The 21,782-nt window shown below is 35.5% G+C and overlaps 1 protein-coding gene across 18 annotated transcripts in view; it reads right to left on the bottom strand.

The window, feature by feature from the left end:
• TRIM33 (tripartite motif containing 33) overlaps nt 1-21,782 on the bottom strand; it is a 181,661-nt gene that overhangs the window by 65,239 nt on the left and 94,640 nt on the right. For all 18 annotated transcript variants that reach the window (XR_009538828.1, XR_009538832.1, XR_009538830.1 and 15 more), the window contains 7 exons: nt 16,025-16,141; nt 13,432-13,546; nt 11,208-11,354; nt 10,608-10,725; nt 8,878-9,152; nt 8,103-8,267; nt 3,422-3,622 (listed from right to left, as the gene is read on the bottom strand). Coding sequence is in view for 11 of the 18 variants with exons in the window: in XM_060139271.1 (XP_059995254.1) it covers nt 3,422-3,622; nt 8,103-8,267; nt 8,878-9,152; nt 10,608-10,725; nt 11,208-11,354; nt 13,432-13,546; nt 16,025-16,141 (1,138 nt within the window). In the remaining 7 variants the exon portion in view is untranslated. The remainder of the gene's footprint in view (nt 1-3,421; nt 3,623-8,102; nt 8,268-8,877; nt 9,153-10,607; nt 10,726-11,207; nt 11,355-13,431; nt 13,547-16,024; nt 16,142-21,782) is intronic.

The raw sequence follows: 21,782 nt of genomic DNA, 5'->3' as shown, positions 1-21,782 counted from the left end.
ATATTTCACCAGATATGGATGAAGAGTCACTATATATAAAGTTACAAGTCTAACGGGAAAAATATTAATTCACATATTCATTAAACCAATGTTTTTTAAGCATCCTTAAATAATTGCATGGAATAGGTAAGTGTTATATAAATAACTTTTATGAATTCAAAGGAAAAAGACAATCCACAAAAAAATTCAAATAATCAATGAACCTGAGAAAAGATAACAAACCACATGAAAAAAAGAAATGTAAATGAAATAACCAAACATGATTTTTACCTATCATATTGGTAAAGATGGAAGACAGCCAGTACTGGGAACACAGTACAGAAATGGGTATTCTATAACATTTAAATTTACATGTGAATATCTGAAAGACACACATGGTTTTCCCAAGACTTCATATTATCCAGTATAGTATACAGATATAAGTACATATTTTCCAAATACGGAAAACTGTTTACAAAGAATTTAATATATCATTAGAATACTACATCTATTAATTATAATCTAATCTGAATAGATTCTAATATTCATTTAGCTACTGAAAAAGTATTTAGGTTCATCATGTATCCCCTAAAGGTCAAAATTACTACCACATATTATAACTCCACTGGAGATGGATAGTAGAGTGAAATAAAAAATAATTCAAGTTGAGAGAATTCTCTTTAAATCAACTTCTACTCTATACTGGATAGCTGTAATGATCAGTATTAAGATATATCAACAAATACCTGAAATTGCTTTGTATTTACTTCCTGTCTGCGTTGCATAGTTAATGCTACTTTGTCTGCTTCCTGTGTAACCTCCCCCAGGATTCTTTTCTTTTCACTATACCACGGAAACTACAGGATAGGAAAAAAAGTAGATGAATCTTCAAGAGATGACAGGTTTGCTTCCCTTTCTATTTTTGATTAATATGGTTAACTACTTCTTACTGTGGTTGTACTTTTGTGGTACCCACCTCTAATTGCTCTTAAAAGCAGGTGACAATAACGAGCGTTGGCAAGGATGTGGAAAAATTGAAATCCTCATACACTGACACTGTTGGTGGGAATGTAACATGGTGCACCCACTGTGGAAAAGAGTTTGGCAGTTCCTCAAAAACTTAAACATACAATATGACCCTGAAATTCCACTCCTAGAAATTTGCATAGAGAACTGGTAACCTACAAGTTCACAAAAACTTACACACAAAAGTTCATAGCATTATTCCTAATAGCCAAGAAGTGGAAACCCAAATGTCCATCAACTGATGGATGGAGGAACAAATGTGGTATATTCACAGAATGGAATATTCAGCCATAAGAAGGATTAAGTACTGATACATGCTTCAACGTGTTTAGACCTGATAAACATTATGCTAAGATAAAGAAGCCAGACACAAAAGACCACATATTGCATCATTCCATTCATACAAAATGTCCAGAATAGGCAAATCCATAAAAACAAAGTAAATTTGTGATTTCCAAGGGCTGGGAAAGAGGGGAATGGAGAGTGGACTGCAAATGGGTAGTTTCTTTCGGGGTGATGAAAATGTTCTGGAATTAGTCAGTGGTGATAGTTGCACCATGTTGTGAATATACTAAGAACCACTGACTGAATTGTATGTACATTTTTTAAAGTTGGATTTTATGGTATGTGAATTATATCTCAGTTTTTTAAAGCAGTCAATACTTTAATAAATCAGTAAATAAAAATAAGGTTAGGCATTATGTCTGCAAGGAAGAGAAGGTTCACAAAAGAAGGTATGGATTCTGCTCCTTCTACCCCACTTTAACTACAGATGGGAGGGGATATATTCTGGAGCCTCTTGTTTTGATTTCAAAGTTCTCCTGGGAAAAGATGACAAGGAAGATCTAATAATGACCCATTTCCCTTATGATGCCCAGCTTTTCAAAGATGTGGAGCATCCACCCTTCCTCTATCTGCTCTCTGTGACAGTGGCCCTAGCAGATTATGTTAAGTTTGACATGAGCAACCTTTCTTTTCCCTTTGAAAGTTTCCTAAAAATTGGAACAAAGTCTTGTTTCTTTTTATCTTCAATGCCCAGGCACTTTAGCATGGAGTGCTTAGTAAAACTTAAATGACTCCTTTAATACTGTACCTACCTCTCTCTGGTTGCCCAAAGGCCCTTAATACTCTACCTTTCCAGGCCTATGATCTCAAACCACCTCCTTGCTATCTCTATGGACAGAAGTGGGGAGAGAACTGGACTTTCTCAGTTCAGTAATCAGGAGCTGGGCTTCGAATTCCAACTTACCCATTTACTGGGTGACACTGAGAAAGTCACTAACCATTCTTACTCTCTTCCATGAAATAGGGATATTATATATCATATGAGATGATTTCAAGCATTAAACAGAAAGTTTATAAATTATAAGCTTACAACTTATAAATTTTACTTCTTATTGATATATTCCAAAATTTTCCATTCTATATAGTAGTCTAGTACTCTCAACACCACTACAGGGGCTTCCCTGGTAGCACAGTGGTTAAGAATCCGCCTGCCAATGCAGGGGACACGTGTTCAATCCCTGGTCCGGGAAGATCCCACTTGCGACAGAGCAAGTAAGCCCGTGCGCCACGACTACTGAAGCCCACGCACACCACCAACTACTGAAGCCCGCAAACCTAGAGCCCATGCTCCGCAACAAGAGACGCCACGACAGTGAGAAGCCTGCGCACCGCAACGAAGAGTAGACAGTCACGGGTCCTAGTGTCTTAGTAATTTCACTGCTCCTTGCTCCCATGGTGACCCCTGACTCTGAATAACTCATACAATGCTTGAAATGACCCAGTACAACCTTCAAGTTTTATATTTACATTTAAAAATAAAATGCTTCTAATTCAAACGAATTTATGAAATTTCAGAGGGCACTGAATGATATTTTTCTTCAGGAAAACGTTACAGGTGAAAGGGACAAGACAGCTTAGAGGCCCTTCCCATTCATCTTCTACTCCTCATTATTACTTCCTCTCTCAGTATACACCCCCCCTCCCCACCCCCACCCCCCGCCACATGCCTAATATCTAGACCTTCCAATCTCTTCCTTTCTCAGTCCAACCTGTTTGCACCGGGGGTTGACTATCCCTTTTGTACCTAACAGAAGACTGACAAAAATTTAACTGTATTTTGGTACTGGGTCTCCTCTCTGGATCTAAACCTTCATCAGACGTGCTTCATTTAACACAAAGTTTGCCTGCTGGCAGATAGATCAGCAAAGCTGACACTCTGTAGCTTTAAAATACTGAGGAGTGTTAGTTTTAGCACACATAACTTTTTAAAATTCAAATTATTTATACTCTACTTTTTGGAAATTTCAAAAAAAATATTGCTCCTGAATTAAAAAAAACAAAAACAACCAGAAATATATACTCTAAGTCCCTAATTAACACAAGGTTTTATATCTCTCACTCAAATACAAACCTGTATGGGTGGAATATCTGGCAGCGAAGGAAGGTTTTCTGGATTGGTAACTGAAGGAATTAGTTCTATTGCTGTAACAGATGGGCTGGTGGGACCTCGATTTGCATTTGCCATAGTAGCTGTAGTAGGGCTGGTTGGATTGACTGGGTTGTTGTGCACCGACACAACAGGAAAGGGTCCAGCATGCCCTGGGTTTGAGTGCTGTTAGGAAAAAAGATGTTATCATTACTTGATCTGCCAGGATATACAAATATGAACAATACCTTGACAACAAGTTTCAGTTTAGGAAGGATACACAAGTTCAGAGTTTGATACCTGTGGCTGAGAGACAAAGAAGTAGGCCCTCTCAAACTTATGCAGGAAAAAAAAAATTCAAACTTATCATTTTTCTACTCATTTTTGTGTAGTATTTAGAAAAAAATAGACTTGCCAATAATTGTACCCTGTCAGACTGGTGATATGATTTTACTTCATAACAAAGATATATATAAATAGATGATCTGGAAGCCCATAGTTTTCAAACATCAGACCAGGAAAGCCACTGTTGTGCCTATATTTCACTCTGACACTTCCGTCTTTTTTAAAATAAAAATAATTAATTGTATAATTGTGTATTATGTAACTGATATGGTAGAAAGAACAATGAATTTACAAATGGAAACGTGGTATCAATTCCTGACTCTTAATACTATGTGACTTTAGGCCAAATCACAATCTTGGTAATTTAGAAATGTGGATAATGATGAATGAAAATGGATACCTGTCTTTATGAGGAGTGTTATGAGGATCATTTAAGACAGTACACAGATTAAAATCTTTGGGAAATAAATTACTATACACATACAAATCATTTGAAGTATTTAAAAACTTAAAATTCTAACATTCAGTGATTTCTGTAGGAGCCCGAAAGTCTAAGGACAATGTTCTGAGATGGCTGGTTAATCCAATTATGTAGCTTCTGCACCTTTCCAAACGGTGTACCTCCCCCCTGGTAATACTTGAAGGCTTTCCAAGTACACTAAGGGGTACATGGGTATGTGAATACTTTTAAGGAAATTAAAGTCTAGATAGTCGACCTTCATATATACTTTTTTCCTGAAGAAAACCAAATTTACCTAAGAATGTGCCATGGTCTGAGTTCTTTTTTCCAACTACTTCTTTCACAACTGCCCTTCTCCTCCAAAAACAAAATACAAAACAACACATCTTTAACTCATGCCCAATCTTATCTAGCATATTGCCCCAGGGTGAAAAACAAAACAAACAAAAAATCTCCTGAAGAGACAGACAAAGGTACAGTTGAAAATAAAGGTGTCAAGTTGCTGACAAAGTGCCTGGCTCTGAAACCTGGGTAATCGTTGAGTGGGTTCTGATACTTGGTGATCAACAAAAACAAAGAAAGACCTGAAGAAGTTGTCAACTGATAATAAAAAAGATTTTAAAAATCGTTTTGAATTCCCAGATACCAATTTTTGTGAACAAGTTTCCTGAGCATCACATGAAAACAATAACAAAAAAAAACTAGTAATAAAAATCAGCGTTGGGGCTTCCTTGGTGGCGCAGTGGTTGAGAGTCCGCCTGCCGATGCGGGGGACACGGGTTCGTGCTCCGGTCCGGGAGGATCCCACATGCCGCGGAGCGGCTGGACCCATGAGCCATGGCCGCTAAGCCTGCGCGTCCGCTCCGCAACGGGCGAGGCCACAACAGTGAGAGGCCCGCGTACCGCCAAAAAAAAAAAAAAAAAAAAAATCGGCGTTGAATTCTGACTTACTCTAACAGTACAAGGTAACAGACATACAAACAGGCATACATGAGGGAAGGGGAAAGGCTCCATGTATCTAATAAGAAATGTATATCTAAAAGAATTTTATTTTTGTTTCCTAATAATCTTAAACCATGTAAATATATTTAAACAACTGTATAGGAATAATTGTAATGAAAATTTGGTCTAAAGAAAAAGTTTTAAAGTTTAATAACTGCCTTATAAACTGGAAATTTAAGAATTTTCAAATTGCAACAGACATCTTTCCAGCAGAAAATTGCAACAAACTGATTCACAAGTCTATCAAACTTGTGAATATCTTAAATATGTATCTTAAATATATTAAGATAAAATTCTGTAAAAGTAGAACAGAAATTCAAGTCCATGGGGAAAAGGGAGTATATAATTTTGACTTTCAAAAAAGAACTTGCCTCTGTATTTGGGACTCCAGTGGATCCACTTAGAAGAATAATGTAAGGGTTTTACTTTACAATGTCAATATTTATACAATACAATATGCTAAACAGTATGTCCTTTGCAACTATTTAAACTTAAACTTGTAATGGAAGTTTTAAATGTCAACCTTCAAATGTGAGGGAGTGTGTATTTTTCAAAAGTCTTTCTGGAGGTAATTGGGCCAAAAAGTTGAAGGATCGCTAATCTAGGACTTCAGTATGCAGATCGATCTGAGTCAGTAAAAGTTCACACATTTATGAGTACTCCCCTCCTGGAAATTTTGATTCAGTGGATATGGTTCAGAATCTATTTCAGACATGGTGCCCCAGTCATTCTGACGGTCTTTAAATCATGCTTTGAGAAACATCACTCTGACAATTATAAAATGACCTTTATTTTTTATATAACTAGAAATCCTATGCAAAAGTAGCCTCATATTTATAATCATACCTCCTATACAAATATAATCTACTATTCAAGCAAAGATCAGAAAACATGCCTCTAAACACACTTATTTTTAAGAGTAGGTATATCCATCCTAAAAGGAACAATACTGAGTGAAGAGAAAAAAAAAAGTCAAAATGTCACATTAAAAGAGCAGAGGAACAATTTTAGGAAATTAAAGTTTTAATCTTAATTCTACCATTGTCTCTTATGATTGTGGGTACATAACAAGCTCCTTTGTTTTGCACTTCTCTAAAATGAATTGGTTGGACTAGGTCAGAGATTCTCAACCCAAAGTATACAATGGGTTTAATGACATCAAAGAAACTCTTAAAATTTAATAAAAAATTAGACATTTCTCCAAAGAAGACATACGGATTTCCAACAAACACATGAAAAGATGCTCAACATCACTAATCATTAGAGAAATGCAAATCAAAACCACAATGAGGTATCACCTCACACTGGTCAGAATGGTCATCATCAAAAATCTACAGGGCTTCCCTGGTGGCACAGTGGTTGAGAGTCTGCCTGCCGATGCAGGGGACACGGGTTCGTGCCGCAGTCTGGGAAGATCCCACATGCTGCGGAGCGGCTGGGCCCATGAGCCATGGCCGCTAAGCCTGCGCGTCCAGAGCCTGTGCTCTGCAACGGGAGAGGCCACAACAGTGAGAGGCCCACGTACTGCAAAAAAAAAAAAAAAAAAAAAAAAAAAATCTACAAACAATAAATGCTGGAGAGGATGTGGAGAAAAGGGAACCCTCCTGTACTGCTGACGGGAATGTAAATAGATATAGCCACTATGGAGAAGAGTATGGAGGTTCCTTAAAAAATGAAAAATAGGGCTTCCCTGGTGGCGCAGTGGTTGAGAGTCTGCCTGCTAGTGCAGGGCACATGGGTTCGAACCCTGGTCTGGGGGGATCCCGTGTGCCGCGGAGTGGCTGGGCCCGTGAGCCACAACTACTGAGCCTGCGCGTCTGGAGCCTGTGCTCTGCAATGGGAGAGGCCGCGATGGTGAGAGGCCCGCGCACCGCGATGAAGAGTGGCCCCCGCTTGCCGCAACTAGAGAAAGCCCTCGCACAGAAACGAAGACCCAACACAACAAAAATAAATTAATTAAAAAAACAAACAAACAACCCAAAAATAGAACTACCATATGACCCAACAATCCAACTACTGGGCATATACCCTGAGAAAACCATAATTGAAAAAGAGTCATGTACCACAATGTTCACTGCAGCACTATTTACAACAGCAAGGACATGGAAGCAACCTAAATGTCCATCGACAGATGAATAGATAAAGAAGATGTGGCACACACATACAATGGAATATTACTCAGCCATAAAAAGGAACAAAATTGAGTTATTTGTAGTGAGGTGGATGAAGTCTGTATGAGTCTGTTGTACAGAGTGAAGTAAGTCAGAAAGAGAAAAACAAATAGCATATGCTAACTCATACACATGGAATCTAGAAAAACAGTACTGACGAACCTAGTGGCAGGGCAGGAATAAAGATGCAGATTTAGAGAATGGACTTGAGGACACGGCAGGGTTGGTGGGGGAAGCTGGGATGAAGTGAGAGAGTAGCACTGACATATATACACTACCAAATGCAAAATGAATGGCTAGTGGGAAGCAGCCGCATAGCACAGGGAGATCAGCTCAGTGCTTTGTGACCACTTAGGGGACCACTTTGTGACCACTGTGGGATAGGGAGGGTGGGAGGGAGGCTCAAGAGGACAGGATATGGAGATATATGTATACATATAGCTGATTCACTGTGTTGTACAGCAGAAACTAACACAACATTGTAAAGCAATGATCTAATGAAGATGTGAAAAAAGAATTTAATAAAAATTGTACGTGTATTTTTCTGGGACAAGAAGATACATAGCATTAATCAAATTCTCAAACGTATCAATGACCACCCCTCCCTCCACCCCACAACTGATTAAGAAAACTGCTGTCTTTTAGTTTTAAAATTATATGATTCTTACAAATGGAACTCTAGGCATACTTGTCTTTGGAGGTGTGGCTGCATCATGGAATACTGAGGGCCACTGTGCCTGGGTATCCCTGGTATTCGGGCAGCATTCTGAGCCAATCTCATCTGATGGGCTTGGAAAGCTCCACAGTTCATGTTGCCTCTTTGCATTGCTTGCACACTGATCAATCTTGGAGGCTGCAAAAGGCAGAAATTGCCATTTATGTAATAATATTTATAAATTTATCTTTCAATTATAAAACGTTATGATAAGAATACTTTTGTCAGGATAGAAGGGCATAAAGTAAAACGTGTAAGTCATTTTCCTCATCTCTTACCCCAATCTCCTTCTCTCAGTATATGTGTGTTTTAAAGCCTATCAGCGTTAACTTAATCAACCACAGATTAATAGTTTTGATTTGGATGGGAGACAGAAGGAAAGATATAGGGATGGGAATGATTTGAACAAAAGCCTAAAGAACGTGTCAGATCTTAGGAGGAAACAACATGGCTCTTTGGTCCAAAACCACACGTTTAAACAAAAAAGATCTGGTATAGAGGGATAAAAACGTGTATACCTCCACAGTACTAGTGAGTTAATTTTGTTTCCCATCATAAGTATTTACTTCTTGTCCTTCCTCACACCTCCCCCACATCCCTGCCATACCCAAGGCAAATGTTTAAACTGATCTTTGACCTCTGTCCCCATCAGTAACTTTGAAATGTGTAACTCATCTATATAGGACAGAGTGTAGCCTCAAGGTCTTCATAATTTATATCAATAGTGCAGTGATATAATAATACTCGCCTGTTGTTGTAACATCTGAGGGGCTGCTTGTCTAGGGTGCTGCTGTGTTGTTGCTGTTGTTGTTGGTACAGGTGCAGGTGGCTGCTGCATCCTCATCTGTTGCAACTGCTGATGTTTCTGTGCATACACTTGTTGTTGCATGTGCTGGAGTCGAAGCTGTGCTAAGTTAATCTGTCCAGGGGTTTTACTAATGTGGTTTGTCCCTGGCGGAACTTGCCCAACTACAACATTAGGAGTATAACCAGGAGCTGGTTTACTCTCTATTACTAGATTACCTGAAGGATTTAAAAAATGAGAATAATTTGCATGTAATCAACTAACATCTACTTTGTGGTTAATCATTATATTTTCCTCTTTCCTCTGACAACTATCACCACTCAAAGTTTCTAACAGCACAGAAGGGATGGGAGCTACGTTTAAAGATGATGAAGATCAGAAACCTAATATAGTCCAAAGCCAATTCATTGACTTTTGATTACTCAGAATAATATATTATCTGCCCTTATTTTTGACACAGATGTTCAGAAAATTAAAGAGCTGAAAGAGACAGTATTAGAGGAGGCCCATCTAGGCAGTCTAAATCATCTCTAGCCTGAGAAGATTCAAGGATACTCAAGATCGCTAATACTGATTCCACCTGCCTTTGGATTGTCAAAATGTGCAGGGCAGAGTACTATATTGCTACAAAACTGTCTTCTGTGGAAATGTTGAATGTTTTAAACTACTTATACCCTTGGAGATGACAAATTCTCCTTCCTTTTTACAGAGCCAGGTACTTTCTAGGGATAGAAGGCAAATTTTAGTAAGGTTTGATCTAAGGTAGAGTTGGCAAACCTTTTTCCTGTAATAAGCCAGATACTTTAGGCTTTGCAGGCCACATAAAATCTGTCGTATACTCTTTGTTTTTTACTTGTTTGCTTTTACAACCCTTTAAAATGTAAAAACCAAACTTAGGTACCACGTCACACAAAAATAGTTTGCCGATGCCTGATCTAAAGGTATAGCCAAACGAATATACACAAAGATTACATTTTTTTACAAAGGCTACCCACCTCTGCTTTTACAACTTCCAATGGTGAGGACTTGACTATTTTGAAAATGAGTTTAATCAATCTGTAGACAGCTCTAATTGTTGGTTAGTTTTGGGGGGTTTTGTTTTACTTTAAATTGAGCTGGTTTTGTATGTCTATCTGTAACTTTCACCTAAGGCCCTTAGGTCCACACTGTGGAGTAACAAAAGCAAAGTCCATTTGTCTTCCATGTGAAAAGAGCTACTCTTATCTTTCAAACATTCCTCAGAACATGGCATTCGGACACATCAGCATACTGGATGGAGGTCCTCCTCAAGTGGGCAATTTTGTACAATTAATACATAAGCTACTAAGCATGTAAGAAATTCTTCCAAAGACTAAAGACCCATTTGGTAAGTTTCTGATATGTAACACTCAATACCAATTTTAAAAGATGTGGGGAAAAAGTTAGAAATGATACACAATTTTAAAAACTATACAGAGGAGACCCTCAACATTCTTAAAGTAATTTATAATTATATATACTTAAAGATGTAATGAACATAGCTGAAGTAAGTTTCCAATGAAGAACATATTTTCCAAAAAGTTTACATGTTAGAATGAAGTTTAAAAACTTTAAGTATCTAAAACTTGCTGTAGATGCTTTCTCCTCCTAATTCAGTGTTCCAAGTTATAGCCATAAAACGAATTATTTCTCACCTAAATTGACTACGTTCTTTGCCCAGAAGGTGGGATCACAATGGAAACGTATTGCTCCATTAGCAGCAGGGACAGGATCACACCGTGCTTTCAAAATATGGCGCAATTGAAAAGTAATCTAAAAGGGAAAAAATTCATATTAGTCTTAAAATTAAATATCACTTGAGAAAACATACAAGATAAAGACATGAAAGCTCATGTAACCCCACAGTGTCCATCTCAGATGAGATAGTATCAGTGTTTAAAAAACGATATTAGCAATCGAAGGCACATGCTTGAATTTCTGCCATTTCTGGTGATAAACTACATTATACTACTAGGTATCTCCAAAACCTATGATTGACTCAAGACTTACTGTATGATTCCATTTATATGAAATTCTAGAAAATGAGAGAAATGAGACTAATGGTTGCCTAAGGCCAGGGATAGAGAAAAATAAGAAAACTTTTGTGGGTGACGGAAATTTTCTGTATTTTGAGGTGATGGTGATAACTTTTACTAAAATTCAAAATCTATACTTTAAACAGATGCAGGTCACTGAATGTAAATAATATCTTAATAAAGTCAATTTAAAGAAAAATAAGATACTATGTGTCTCACCAGTCGCTTGCTGTACAGTAGTGCCGTGCTGCTACCACTAGCAATTGCCCAGTTTGTAAAGTTCATAACATGCTTCACCTGCCGGGAAAGGCCTGTGATGTCATTCTGTTGCTGTAGTAACTTCATCTGTCTTTCTTTTGTAACATTCTGAAACAGAACAAGAGGTTCACTTTAGAATTCTGTATAAAAAAATCAACTCATAATTTCTATTGCCAGTGAACATAATACCTGTATTTCTTTTTTAAAATGGGATAACTTAATAAGCTCCTCATTATTTAATGAGTCTATGATCAAGGAAAAAGTCACTTTTAACAAAAGTGGGACCAAAACTTAGTTCTATAGTCCAAAATAGACATTCCACATACAGAAATTAATGTTAGTGATATCTCCCCTTTCCTTCAGAAGATGAAGAGCCTTTGTTAAAAACAGTGTTTATTAGGCTAATCTAATATATAGAGTCTCTGACATATGGCATTAGAAATAATTTTATGTAATCTTAACACACTTCTCAGGCCAAAGAAAATTTTGTGGTGCATGGCATGAGGCTGAAATTAAAATCTCTTATTTTCAACATGTAAGGCAAAAGGAGAAAGATGAATTCCAGAGCTCTAAGAGTAGAACTAGGGAAGCTTCTTATATGACAAAAGTTCATAAAGAACAAGGGAGTAAGTGAGGGTGGAAGGAAAGACCAATTTGAGGAAAGTGCTGCAAAGGAAAAATAAACTGCTTTCTGGGAACAAAAATTCCCAGAAGGGACAGGTGATGTCCTATGTCCTTTGACATTCAGCATACTGTACAACTTGCCTCTTCGTTCTTAACCACTTTCTTACAAAAATGACTCAACTGGGTTTACTGAACAATTTTTTCCCTAAGGAAATAAGTTACTCATTTTATAATGTAAATCAATGGATAAAAAGATTCAAATGACAGAAGTTTCATTTACAACTTCCCTGGAAATCATCCCTTTTATAAAGCTTACAGGAAAACCTCTATCTTACAAAGTTTAGAAACACAGTGCGCTAGAAAACATCTACTGCTTAAATCATTAGTATGTTAGAAATATGTGGCAGATTTATCAGTAGGTATTTGTGTATATTTTAGCATTAAGAGGTATCTTTTTAATTCAAAAGTTCTTGAAATGGTTTCAGAACATTACTTTAGACTTATAATTAAAATGTATTTACTGTAAGTTAAAAGGTATCAAAAATAATTGCTTGCTCACGCTCTCCATTTACAAGGTCCTTCTGAAAACAAAAATCTATTAGGGTTAACTGCAACTCAGCTGGATATATAACAGTTGCAAGAGATCTCAAAATTTAACAATATGTGTGAGAGTATTTTTAATTTCACAATTGTGTCTCAACGGCAAGATGTATTTCAAAAGACAGAAATTCAGAAATAATTCTCTGTTGACATTTATTTTATTTATATGTAACTGTGTCTAGTATTTCAACAATTTTCTATGAAGGAAGGGAACAGAAAAAAATCTACTATGAAAAATTTGAGGTTAATAGTAATTAAAAGTTAAATAATCAAATATTCATGTAATTTAAATTGTTACTATTCAATGGTGCTTTAAACATAACCCGGTATCATCTAAGCCAACTTAAAAGCACAAAATTTTGAGAACCAGCCAACTATGATCAGTAGAGTCTTTGACTAGAACTTAATTTAGATTTCACAAATTGACTGGATTCTCATCTAGAAATTTACATTCACATATTACTCTCAATATACAACACAAAGACCTAATATAACAAAATTATGAGTAAATTTAAAGTTTAAGTTTCAAAATGAGCAGCATTTTTAGCAAAACTATGGAACATTTAAAAAATAAAGTGAAGAACACACATGAGTCAGTAAGACTCCCAATATACATTCATATGTAAAAGTTAAATTGAGGACCTATCTTGTGGGGAGGAGAAGAGGGAATGTGGCAGGTCAGCTTTGTCTTCATTTATATCACATTTTAGTAATAATTCTTTCATTCCTAAGAGAACAACACTATCTCCTAATCGATACATCTAAAGTGTTAAATTGGGCTGCAAAGTAACTAACTTGAAAAAGGCCTATTTTCCAACAAAAAACACACAAAAAAATTTTTTTAATTGACTTTACTTTCATACCCACCCCCAACCAATCTAAAAGAGCTTTCAATAAACATTAAAAAACAGCTAAAGAGCAAGAGAAGCAGTTTTTGTTTTATTTTGGCTTTGAACCATACCTCTAGCTGCTGTAACAGAGATTTTCCTTTCTTATTAATTTCATTGATAAGGGTGAAAATGGCCACTTTAATTTCCTGTTCTACTCGTTTGTTAGTCTCATTTACTTCTTTTATCCTGAATAAGAGAAATGCATCATTAGGTTATAGACTTATCCTATGTCTCTGAATTACCAACTGTTACAGAAATTCATCCAACTGGGCACTTAACCGAGTAACTAAAATTAAACCTTTGTCAAATGTACAACTTATGTTTTGGCAGACCTGACCACTCAATTTGGTCCAAACAAGTTATGTATGTAGACAAAGAATGGATTAAATATTTATTAATTTTAAATTAAGTTCATAAAGGACAGTTTATTAATCTAGATGGCAATCTCCTTTAGTTTCTATGACGTGAATGTGATAAACAACTGACATCAGTGATTGCTGTTTAGTGTCAAATATGGCACATTGTTCTTGAGAAGCATTAAGATTAAACAGAACCAATGTGCAAAAAAAATGTTGCAACCAATACTACTATTATCTTTTGAAACAAGAGGAAGCTTAGACGCATTTAGTTTCACTAAAACTACTTCAAATGTGAATTCAGATATACCCCTTCCACAGGTTCTTCTCAAAATGATTTCCTACTGTATACGGTTAAGGGAATAAAACATTTTCATTCCTTTTTAAAAAACAGCTGTTAGATGTTTTAGAAACAGGTATAAGCTCCCATGTAGTTATGAAAGTTTTGGTTGTAAATATGAAATAGCCAATACCTTGCTATTTATAAAATAGGAAGAGAAGAATTCTACTAATATAAATACATAAAATGTTAAACAATCATAAGATGGTAACTTTAAACTTTTATATATTCTACTTCTGTACAAACTATAACTGACACTTTCAACTGCTAAAACTGCCTTTCATTTACCAAATTCAAATTTGAATAACTTGAATACACCGGGTCAAAAATGTAGTTTTCTCTCCTTTGTACTTCAGGCACTGATTTAAAAATTTTATTCAATTTTGTCCTTATCTTATTAAAATGAGTGGAAGACATTTTTAAAAATGAGAATGCTGATCACTAGTGGTAAGAACACATGACCTTAAAACGATTCAGCCAAAGGTTGAAACCATTAAGCATGCTGAAAGCAAACTCCCCTGAATTTAAGCATGCTTAAATATATGCTCAATTGTGAAGGCAGCAAAAAAAATGAATGTACATTAAAAAATGGAGAAAGGTCATCGAAGAATCTAACAGGAGAAGTATAGACATTTTATTACTTTAATACTTTTTTTTTTTTTAAGCTTTCTGGAGATGAAATAATCTCCCCAACCCTACACAATCTTGTAAACTTCACTTCTCTACACAGATTCAGGAACATATATACAAAATATACGTATAAAAATATGGGATTGCCATATGAATTATCTCACTATCCTTTCTCTGGAAAGGACATCCATCTGTAATTTATGAGAAGACAGTTATCCCCTCCAATATCATCTATAATATATCAGCAATATAAAAAACATCCTGACATATCCACGAGAACTAACCATAACTACTGAATAACTATATATTTATATTATCTACAACCTCTGAGGAGCCTTTATTTTCCTTTGGTATCACTTTTTAATGTGATATTACTAAATTCTTACTAATATCTTATGTACTATTTTATAATGTATCAATAATATACAATGTACTATTCATTCATCTTCAATACTTTTTGAGTATTTATTATGTGTCATTTTAAATCATCATAAATTAATTTTAGTATTCTAAAAGTCTCAATATTTGTGAATCTGAAGAATAAACACATATCAACCCTATTCATACCTCTAGGAACATATGGGTTTTAATTATGCCAGCTCCAAGTGTTTGTCTTTAAGGACTCCTTTAAGAGTCCTAATCTTCTTAACCTACTCACTATGGAACTTAGTCCCACTTTGTGGCATGAAGGATCTTAGTTCCCCAACCAGGGATTGAACCCGTGCCCCCTGAAGTGGAAGCATGCAGTCTTAACCACTGGACAGCCAGGGAAGTCCCAGTCCCCCTTGCTTTATCAATAAATTTAGTTTATTGAGAAATGAACGAAAATAGGATTTTTAAAAACTGACAGTGTTATTGATAAAAATAACAACAGCTACAATTTGAGCGTTTACTATATGCCAGAAACTGTGTTCTCATAATAATACCACTAAGATAAGTACTGTTTTTAATGCTTGTTTTACAGATGGAAAATTAATTTGTCCACCACCGTTCATACTCTCTCCTGTCTTCCACACAGTCTCCAGTTAAAATTTTATAATTCAACTCTCTACACATTAATTGGTTTTTCTACATTTAACTAAGGCTGACAAAGACTACAGCCATATTAATTATAAAATAGTCAAAGATGTATCCTAAAAGAGTATTCAAAATTTGAAGCAATTAAATTCTCTTTAATTAACAATTATCATAATCCAAACTCAAACATACCATTTACCCCTCCAAAACAATGTTTTCTATATATGCTTAATATAATATAGAAGGAAAACAATTTAAACTGGACCCATCGTGTTTAATAATCCTTAAACTGAAATTATAGTTTTAAGGAAACATACTTACCTATTCTGCACCTGAGTAGCTGCAAAATGAACATAATTCTTCTTCTCAAGAAGCTTAGCCAGTAGATTCTCAATTGCACCTTTCTGGTTTTGAAAAGCTTCTTCTAAAAATTGATACCTTTAAAACAAAAACAAAAATTACATTTAAAAGGGAAAATTTACGATTTGCAAATGAAAAACTGCTGCATGAGTCAATCTTGAAACCTTACTTAAATGATCAACACTCTATGCTGGCCACACACCCTCTATGTTACCAGCAACTTTTAACTACCAATCCCCTTTCCCTCTTAACCTGACACTGTGAAGGCACTATTAAGACAAAAAAAATTACTCAAAACTGTTCAAATGCTCTTAAATTAGAGTTTTGATTCAGGATTGCATTTTTATAAAAACCTGGTGTAAGCTGTATACATTTTAAATCATAAAATACAACCACATTATACAAAATACTTTCAAAGGTGGGAAAACCACCCACAGTTCCAACAACATAAAATCACTGCTACTATTGTAATATCTAGTTCCTTAGTCTTTTCAGTCACAATGTATGTGCAACTCTGCATTTGACTTTATTCTTTATCTTGTTGTTGCAATCACCCTTGAAATAATTTTTCAGTTCTAGACTGTAAATATTGTCAAACTTTTCCAAAAGGGTTATATCAATTAAAAATATGACCAACACCAGAGTTTTATTTTAACTTTGTCAACAAAGTGGTATATGTTAAGATTTGCTAATATTATAATAGTGAAAATTAGACAGTACAAGACTACAGTTCTTTGTTTGCTAGGAAGGCAGAATGGTTTTCTTTGCTAGTTTTGTTACCTCTGTGTAAATTGCTCATTAAGTCAACAAGTATTTTAGGGTTTCTTCTATACGCTAGGGATACATGGGTAAAATAAAATCCATTATTGTTTATATTTTCATAATAAATAGGCACAAATATGAAATGATACTACACTGTGAAATGAGCTATACTGGAGGCGTACATAGTCTGCAATAAGAACACAGTGTCTATGATGAAAGAAATCAAAGACAATACAAAGAGATGGAGAGATATACCATGACTATACACCCAAAACAACCTACAGATTCAATGTGATCCCTATCAAATTAGCAATGGCATTTTTCACAGAACTAGAACAAAAATTTTTTACAATTTGTATGAAAACACAAAAGACCCCGAAGAGCAAAAGCAATCTTGAGAAAGAAAAACAGAGCTGGAGAAATCAGGCTCCCTGACTTCAGACTATACTACAAAGCTACAGTAATCAAGACAGTATGGTACTGGCACAAAAACAGAAATACAGATCAATGGAACAGGATAGAAAGCCCAGAGATAAACCCATGCACATATGGTCACCTTACTTTTGATAAAGGAGGCAGGAGTATACAATGGAGAAAAGACAGTCTCTTCAATAAGTGGTGCTGGGAAAACTGGACAGCTACATGTAAAAGAATGAAATTAGAACATTCCCTAACACCATACACAAAAATAAACCCAAAATGGATTAAAGACCTAAATTTAAGACCAGACATTATAAAACTCTTAAAGGAAAACATAGGCAGAACACTCTATGACATAAATCACAGCAAGATCCTTTTTCACCCACCTCCTAGAGAAATGGACATAAAAACAAAAATAAACAAATGGGACCTAATGAAACTTCAGAGCTTTTGCACAGCAAAGGAAACCATAAACAAGATGAAAAAACAACCCTCAGAATAGAATAAAATATTTTCAAATGAAGCAACTGACAAAGGATTAATCTCCAGAATATATAAGCAGCTCATGCATCTCAGTATCAAAAAAACAAACAACCCAATCCAAAACTGGGCAGAAGACCTAAATAGACATTTCTCCAAGGAAGACATACAGATTGCCAACAAACACATGAAAAGATGCTTAATATCACTAATCATTAGAGAAATGCAAATTAACACCACAATGAGGTATCACCTCACACAGGTCAGAAGGGCCATCACCAAAAAATCTACAAATGATAAATGCTGGAGAGGGTGTGGAGAAAAGGGAACCTTCCTGCACCGTTGGTGGGAACGTAAATGGATATAGCCACTATGGAGAACAGTATGGAGATTCCTTAAACAACTAAAAACAGAACTACCATATGACCCAGCAATCCCACTACTGGGCATATACCCTGAGAGAACCATAATTCAAAAAGAGTCATGTACCACAATGTTCATTACAGCCCTATTTACAATAGTCAGGACATGGAAGTAACCTAAGTGTCCATCAACAGATGAATGGATAAAGAAGATGTGGCACATATATACAATGGAATATTACTCAGCCATAAAAAGGAATGAAATTGAGTTATTTGTAGTGAGGTGGATGGACCCAGAGTCTGTCATACAGAGTGAAGTAAGTCAGAAAGAGAAAAACAAATACCGTATGCTAACGCATATATATGGAATCTAGAAAAACGATACTGATGATCCTAGGGGCAGGAGAGGAATAAAGATGCAAACGTAGAGAAGGGACTTGAGGACACAGAGACGGGGAAGGGTAAGCTGGAACGAAGTGAGAGAGTGGCATGGGCATATATACACTACCAAATGTAAAACAGATAGCTAGTGGGAAGCAGCCACATAACACAGGGAGATCAGCTTGGCGCTTTGTGACAACCTAGAGGGGTGGGATAGGGAGGTTGGGAGGGAGGCTCAAGAGGCAGGGGATATGGAGATATATGTATACATATGGCTGATTCACTTTGTTGTACAGCAGAAACTAACACAACACTGTAAAGCAATTATACGCCAATAAAGATATATTAAAAAAAAAGAACACAGTGTCTAAATCTGCCTCAACACCAAGGAATGCTTCACAGAGAAGTCAGAACAGAATTATCCTATGCTAACTGCAGAGGCATATTTGGAGAACAACAAATACTTCAACATACCTAGAGAAAGCCGTGCAAAGATCAGAATGTGAGACAATAATAAAATCCAGAACCAGATTGTGAAGAGCTGGGTATACCATGCTCTTCAAACATGGATTTTTGTTTTTCAGTAATAGGAAACCCTTGAAGAATTCCAACCAAGATGTAATAATCAGACTTACATTCCAGGAAAATCATCAGACAGAAATATAAAAGATCTGAAGAAGAGAGATGGGGAAGACTAGCTAGAACTCTAAGACAGTAGCTCAGATGAGCTATCAGGCTATGGTACTAATTGGTATAGCTGAATAAACAAACTTGAACAATGGACTCTGTCACAGAGATCAGCATCTTTGGTGATTTGAAAGTTTAACTGGAGCCATATAAAGTAACATCCATGGTATAACCTAAAAACTGAATGCCTAGCTAAGGCAGAGTCAAGAAAAGATCACCGGAAATGAGAAGTTCAAGGTACTGACAAAGTTATAATTGTCTATGTGGACACAAATCATTAAAGTAAAAGCAGAAATTGAGATGAAGAGGAAGGCTATAAGCATCTAGATGTTTGGGCCTTCAGTGAAGGTCTCAGTTAAGGTAAATATAGGAGGAAAGGCTATGAAGTTGTTAACAAAAGGAAAGTCTGCTAAATGGAGGGGATCAAGAAGTAAAAGAAAAATTGAGAGAATTAGAAGGCAAAGTTTAGAGCAACAGGGGGATTGCTGTTATAGAGAACAGCTGGCTAATGAGGATTTTATTTTGTGTACTAAGAATTTTTTATTGTAGTAAAATACACATAACAAAACAAATCATTTTACGTTTTTAAGAATATTTTTAAAGCAAAAAAAACTGTCTACAATGTAAAGTCTAGCACATTATAACTTGTATGATATATTAATTAAACAGCACAAAAGCATGTGAGTATTTTAATTTAAAAGGCTTTTAAAAGAGGTTCTGCTGTTACATAGGTGAGCAAAGACTATTTCTTCTTTGAAGAAACACTGAAGGAACAACATTTTATTTATTTCCTATACCATAATTTCTCTGTGTCCAAAATGAAATACTTTGTTTAAATCTGTACAGATGAAGCAGGAATATGAGATTACCATGCTAACCCTTTTGACATAAGCTTTACATTGTGAGGAAGAAAAGATCTTCTGACCCAGAGTTTAATTATGTCTGCAAATAAGAAGGCATTTGGCAGAAAGTTCAACTAGTATCATAACTCATAAAATTTTAATTCACAAAATTTAACCCTGCACAATTTTATTTCTTTTCTCAACTCAAAATAAATGTTTCAGAATCCTGTTTCTAGAAATGTCTTGTTGTATTCATATGAACAAGTAGCAAGCAAACACACCATGATACACCTAGGTGAAATTATGTGTCTGTCCTTTCCTCCCCTCATACAGGAGTTGACATCTGCACTGGATGTTAAAGGATGAGTAAGAGCTTTCTAGGTAAACAAACTTGGGAGGAAGGTAAGAGCTTTCACTGGGGGAAAAAATCTGAATGTACAAAAGTACACAGTTCTGAGGCCACCTGTCATTTTCAGGGCTAAGGAAAAGAAGACAAAGCTGGAAGAGACGGGGAGGTACAAATGTTAAAGAGCACTGTACATTTTGCTGAAGTTGGACTCAGATAATAAATAATAGTGAACCATCAAGAGATTGATAAAACAGTGACAATCAGGCTTGTTTCTTTTCACTTGAATAAACTTCAACTGTATTATTAGAAGAAAGATACTAACTAGAGCTTAAAAAACAAAAGAACAATATGGAAGTAGTTTTGGCTACAAGCTACTTCTGAGTCTCTTAGCTAAAAGAATAAACTAACACTGAATTTTCTTTTTTGAACTCATCAAAGTAATAGTTGAAATACTTCAGAAATGGGGGGAAAGAATAACCAATAAATGGATTAAGCATAAATTTGTTAAGATGTAAATATATCAAGGAATTTCTTAGATTTTAATCCTGCATATGAAGCAGTGATTCTTAACATGGAAATCTTAGCCACACTGAGCTATTTTCAGTATTTCAAAATGTCTAGGTAAAAATTATGCACGCCCATGATTTACTTATGATGGGCCTTATAAGTAAGACTTTCTGTGCTTCTGGCTAGAATTATAGAAACCCAGGATAATATACATACCACTGATTATCATGTTTTGGAGAGAATCATGCTTATATATATATGTGTGTGTGTGTGTGTGTGTGTGTAATTTATTGAGAAATAAATTATTATTTAATGCAGTTTGCTAAGAAGTTTTTGAAGAGAGGGCTCTCATAAGTATGGGAAATGAATAAAAGGATTTCTTTTTTCAGGTTGAAAATCACTTAGCTATTAACTGCAAACTGTAACTTTTAAATGCACATTTAGAGTCTTATTAGGTTCTGAGTTGTACAAGGATGCTACTCTATTTGCCAAGTAATTACAGTATTATTCTTAGTAACTGTCAGAGTGTTTAACAACTGATAAGATTTTACTCTGGCACTTCTAGGGAAATATATTATCTTAGTTTGTATCCAAATTGACTATCTAGGGAAACATTTTTTAAAGCTGATATGTAGTAATTCTGACTCAGTTTCTTTCTTAATTCAGTTATTCCATAAAATTTCATAAATACGAATTACATAAAATTTCAAGCATATAATAAACTACAGATTCAACCCCACTGAACCTATCATCCACTTGCAAAGAGCATTTATAGCCAATTTGTCAATATACCCACCTACTCTATCGTCAAGATTACTCTTAAAAAATTCCGAACATCATATTTTATCTCAGTATTTATCAATCTAGAAATGACAACAATTAGCCTGTTTTGAGAACTTACTCTGTTTTCAGGCACTTTGTGAAGTATC

The sequence above is a fragment of the Lagenorhynchus albirostris genome, chromosome 2, assembly GCF_949774975.1.
Source record: "Lagenorhynchus albirostris chromosome 2, mLagAlb1.1, whole genome shotgun sequence".
In the NCBI taxonomy this organism is placed as follows: domain Eukaryota; kingdom Metazoa; phylum Chordata; class Mammalia; order Artiodactyla; family Delphinidae; genus Lagenorhynchus; species Lagenorhynchus albirostris.
The sequence above is the reverse complement of the archived record's forward strand: the minus strand, read 5'-3'. Positions and strand labels throughout refer to the sequence as shown.